The sequence below is a fragment of the Carlito syrichta genome, unplaced genomic scaffold (assembly GCF_000164805.1).
Source record: "Carlito syrichta isolate Samal-C Ts95f unplaced genomic scaffold, Tarsius_syrichta-2.0.1 Scaffold82995, whole genome shotgun sequence".
Lineage (NCBI taxonomy): Eukaryota > Metazoa > Chordata > Mammalia > Primates > Tarsiidae > Carlito > Carlito syrichta.
Genome location: NW_007027091.1, coordinates 296661 through 301994, shown reverse-complemented (window position 1 = coordinate 301994; position 5334 = coordinate 296661). Strand labels below are relative to the sequence as shown.

General features: G+C 42.7%; 1 protein-coding gene across 1 annotated transcript in view; it reads left to right on the top strand.

Moving 5' to 3' along the window:
* The first annotated feature begins 5032 nt into the window (after positions 1-5032).
* MAATS1 (MYCBP associated and testis expressed 1) overlaps positions 5033-5334 on the top strand; it is a 53188-nt gene continuing 52886 nt past the window's right edge. Inside the window, exon 1 of the mRNA XM_008056027.2 lies at positions 5033-5234. Coding sequence (XP_008054218.1) covers positions 5111-5234 — 124 coding nt within the window. The 5' untranslated portion in view covers positions 5033-5110. The remainder of the gene's footprint in view (positions 5235-5334) is intronic.

Below are 5334 nucleotides of genomic sequence, written 5' to 3'. Positions count from 1 at the left end.
AATTGTGTGGGTGTGTCGATGTCTCACTCTGTCACCCAGACTAGAGTGCAGTGGCACAATCACAGGTCATCACAGCCTCGAACTACTGGTTCTTCTGCCTCAGTCTCCCAAGTAGGTAAAACTACATGTGTATACCACCTTACATGACTAATTTTTAAAACTTTTGTAGAAACAAAGTCTCTGTTGCTCTGGTTGGTCTTGAACTACTGGGCTCAAGCAATCCTCTCGCCTCAACCTTCCAAAATACTGGGATTACAGGCATGCGCTACCGCCGGCTGGGATTATAGGCGCTACCATGCCTGGCCTTTAGCCTTGACAGGAACAAACCAATTATAAATGAAATCTTGAATTCAATCAGGAATATTTGAATATGTGCAGTACAAGTGTTAGATGATATGAAGGAATTATTATTAATTTTGCAGATTACTGTATGCTGACAATATGATCTTATACCTAGAGAATCCTAAAGACTCCTCCAAAAGACTCTTGGACTTGATAAAAGAATTCAGTTAAGTTTCCAATTACAAAAGCAACACACATAAATCAGTAGTACTGCTATACACCAATAGTGAGCAAGCTAAGAATGAAATCAAGATCAAATTCCATTTACAATAGCAGCTAAAATACCTAGGAATATATTTAACCAAGGAAGTGAAAGATCTCTACAAGGAGAATATAAACCTCTGATGAAAGAAATTGTAAGTCAGGCTCAGTGGATCAGCCTGTAATCCCATGCCTTTGGGAGGCTGAGGTGAGTGGACTGCCTGAGCCCGCGGGTTCGAGACCTACCTGGGCAACTTAGTGAGACCTCGTCTCTACAACAAATCAAAAATTTGTCAGGCATGGTAGCGCGCGCCTGTAGTTCCGGCTACTCGGAAAGCTGAGGCAGAAGGATCACTAGAGCCCAGCAGGTCGAGGCTGCGGTGGCCGGGAGCGGCCACTGCACTCCAGTCTGGGCGACAGAGTGAGACTCCAACTCAAAAAAAGAGAAAGAAATTGTAGAGACACAAATAAATGGAGAAACCCCCCCATGCTCATGGGTAGGAAGAATCAACATTGTTAAAATGACCATACTACACAAAGTCTACAGTTTCAATGTAATTCCTATCAAACTACCAACATCATTTTTCACAGAATTAGAAAAAACAATCCCAAAATTCATATGGAACCCAAAAAGAGCCAGAACAGTCAAAGCAATCCTAAGCAAAAAGAACAAAACTGGAGGCATCACGTTACCTGACTTCAAATTATGCTATAAAGCTGTAGTAACCCAAACAGTACGATACTGGTACAAGAGCAGACACATGGACCAATGGAACAGAATAGAGAATCCAGAAATAAACCCTAATATCTACAACCAACTGATCTTTGACAAAGCAGACAAAAAACATGCACTGGGGAAGGGATACCCTATTCAACAAATAATGCGGGAAAAATTGGATATTACATTCAGAAAAATGAAGCTTGATCCTTATATCTCTCCATATACAAAAATTAAATCAAAATGGATGAAAGACTTACATGTCAGACCTGAAGCCATAAAAATCCTAGAAAAATTGATATTAAAAAAAAAAATCCTAGAAAATAACCTAGGAAAAACTCTTCTGTACATTGGCCTAGGCAAAGAATTTATGGCTAAAACCCCAATAGCAAATGCAACAACAACAACAAAAATTAAATAAGTGGGACTTAATTAAACTAAAAATATATTCGCAAACTATACATCTGACAAAGGACTAATATCCAGAATCTACACAGAACTCGAACAAATCAACAAGATAAAATCAAATAACCCCATTAAAAAGTGGGCAAATAACATGAACAGACATCTCTCAAAAGAAGATATACATATAGCCAACAGACAAATAAAAAAATGCTCAATATCACTCATCATCAGGGAAATGCAAATTAAAAGCACAATGAGATACCACCTTACACTAGTGAGAAAGGTCAGTATTAAAAAAATCAAAAAAACAATAGATGCTAGCATGGATGCAGAGAAAAGGGAACACTTATACACTGTTGGTGGGAGTATAAGTTAGTACAACCTCTATGAAAGGCATAATGGAGATTTCTCAAACAACTAAAAATAGATCTACCACTTGATCCAGCAATCCCACTACTAGGTATCTACCCAAAGGAACGGAAGTCGTTCTATAACAAACAAACTTACACCCACATGTTCATCGCAGCACAATTCACAATTGCAAAGATGTGGAATCAAGTCTAAATGCCCATCAACCAATCAGTGAATAATGAAAATGTGATATATATACACACTATAGAATACTATTCAGCTATCAAAAAGAATGAAGCGTCTTTTGCAGCAACTTGGATGAAATTGGAGAACATCATCCTAAGTGAACAAATTCAGGAACAGAAAATCAAACACTGCATGTTCTTACTTATAAGTGGAAGCTAAATGAAGGTTTTGCAAAAACATATGAGGTCCAAACATTAGGTTCGTGAACCATTCTGGAAAAAGTGTTACATATCTCATTGCTGATTATCACTATAGTCACCTTTGAAGTACTCCCCTTGGGAAACTGTGCACCAACGCCAGCACCTAGTTCACCCATCAAAGCAATTTTGGAACTCTTTCTAGAATGGTCATCAGAGCTGTCATCATTATTTGTTGAAGTCTGACAAGTTCACAAAATTGTCACTGTGTGCTTACGTTGGCAGCACTGCACAAATAACTGTATTGGAACACTTGATGTGGCCCTCAGTGACTTTTTTCTTTACCCAAAGATAAAGGAAATATTGAAAGAAAGACATTTGATGACATTCAGGATATCAAGGGTATAAGATGACATTTCCAGAAAAAGAGTTTCAAAATTGCTTTGATGGGTGAACTAGGCACTGGCATAGGTGCATAGCTCCCCAAGGAGTATTTTGAAGGTGACTATAGTGATAGTCAGCAATGAGGTATGCAGCACTCTTTCTAGGATGAGTTCACAAACTTAATTGTTCAGACTCTGTAGAGAATGGTATAATGGACGCTGGAGACTCAAAAGGAGGAGGGGAAAAGGAGGGAGGAACAAAAAATCACCTATTGAGTACAGTGTGCACAGATGGGAGGAGGTATACCCAAAACCCAGACCAAAACAATTTGTAACCCCCAAAACTATTTAAAATTTTTAAAAGTATATTTAAAAATATAAATATTATTTTAAAAATGTTTCCTATTCAGCTTGTCAACATACTGTGTATTATGTTTTTAAAAAAATAATTACCAATAAAAGTTATTTTAATTTAAATTTCCCTGTTAGTGAGGTCAAATGTCTTTTCATGTATTTATTGGCTATCTATGGTTCTCTGAACAACTTTTTTTTTTGAGTTGGAGTCTCACTCTGTCACCCAGACTGGAGTGCAGTGGCCACTCCATGCCATTGCAACCTCGACTTGCTGGGCTCCAGCGATCCTTCCGGCTCAGCCTTTCAAGTAGCTGGAACTACAGGTGCACTCTACCACGCCCGGCTAACTTTTTGATTTGTTGTAGAGATGAGGTCTCACCAAGTTTCCCAGGCGGGTCTTGAACCCTCGGGCTCAGGCAATTCACTCACCTCAGCCCCCCAAGGCGCGGGATTACAGGCTGAGCCACCGAGCCGGCTAAACAATTTTTTATTACAAGCTTTGTCTATCTTTTTTCTTTTTTACAATTTTATTTGTGGGAGTTCTTTGTAAATCAGTGGTATTGATGAACTGTTAACTGTTTCACATATTTTATCCTACTCTATCATAGATTTCTTCATGTTATTATGATATGAAATTAAAGAATTTTTTAAAATCTAGAAAAAGAAATTAAGACTGGACTTGTTGACTCAGCCTGTAAAACCAGCACTTTGGGAGGGCAAGACGAGTGGATTGTCTGAGCCTATGGGTTCGAGACCAGCCAGAGCAACTTGGCCAGACCTTGTGTCTACAATAAATAAAAAATTAGCCTGGCGTGGTAGCACGTGCCTGTAGTTCCGGCTACTTGGAAGTCTGAAGTGGAAGGATCACTGGAGGCCAGCAGGTCGACACTGGGGTGGCTGTGAGCATGCCACTGCACTCCAGCCTGGGCGGCAGAGTGGGACTCCAACTCAAAAAAAAAAAAAGAAAAAGAAAGGAAAAGAAATTAAAAGTTGTTATTAGTTTGAAATGCAGATTAACATCAGGGTAAAATAATATTATGTCTGAGATTTATTTTAAAAAGTAGATACAGGCCAGATATGGTGGCTCAGGCCTGTAATCCCAGAATGTGAGTCCAGGAATTCAAAGTTACAATAAGCTATGATCATATCACTGTGCTCCAACCTGGGTGTCTCAAAAAAATAAAAATTAAATAAATAATAAAATAAACTGGAAAAGGGAAGGAAATTGAAACTAGATTGGCAAAATGTTGATTCTGAGTGGAGTAACTTGAGGGTTCATTATTAAAAGTGAAATCACTTTTGCCTATGTTTAAAATTTTCCATTATAGTTTTAAAAATCAGAACCAGTGCCTACACCACTTCATCTGTTATCCAATGCCCAGGGCACAGAAAGGGGCAGCCGTCTGCAGATCAAAAGTTACTGATGCGTGAGGCCAAAGCTCACGGTGTGCCACCGCCCAGCATTTAGGAGCTTGGATTCCTCAGCTCTCAGGACCAGCCCGTGGAAAGAGGCTTTCTGGGAGGAGGTGGGGGCAGGCAGTCCCGAACTAGAAGTTTCTGAGATTTCCTAGGGTTTTCCGAAAGAGGCCACGGGTGTAACTGACAAACTGACGTTTGATGACTTTAAGAGTAGCCTCTGCCCCGGCTCCTGACCCTTTGGAAGGGTAGTGAGGAGCAAGTCTGCCCCCTCCCGGCCCCTCCCGGCCCCTCCCGGCCCCTCCCGGCCCCTCCCGGCCCCTCCCGGCCCCTCCCGGCCCCTCCCGGCCCCTCCCGGCCCCTCCCGGCCCCTCCCGGCCCCTCCCGGCCCCTCCCGGCCCCTCCCCTCGCCCCGCCCCACGGCCTCGCTCGTTGTCCCTCCTCCTGGCCCGGTTCCTCACCCCTGCGCGCCGGCGGCAGTTACCATAGCTACGGGGCACACAGCAGCGAGGTCTCCCCAGCTGGTCCCCTGCGGGCCGGAGGAAAGAGGCGGCACCATGAGCCACGTCGTAACCATCGAGGAGCCCCAGGCCAAGCCGCAAATGTCTCCAACTCAGTCCAGGGAGAGGTCGAGGGCCGGGATTCGCTTCTCCTTCAGTCGAGCGTACGATTTCCTGTACGGTAAGGGCCGCCCCAGACTTCCCAGAGGAGGTCTCCTTGGCCAGGTGGACTTCCAAATGGTGGGACATGCGGGGGGCGTGGGGAAAAGAGAGTAGCCTTT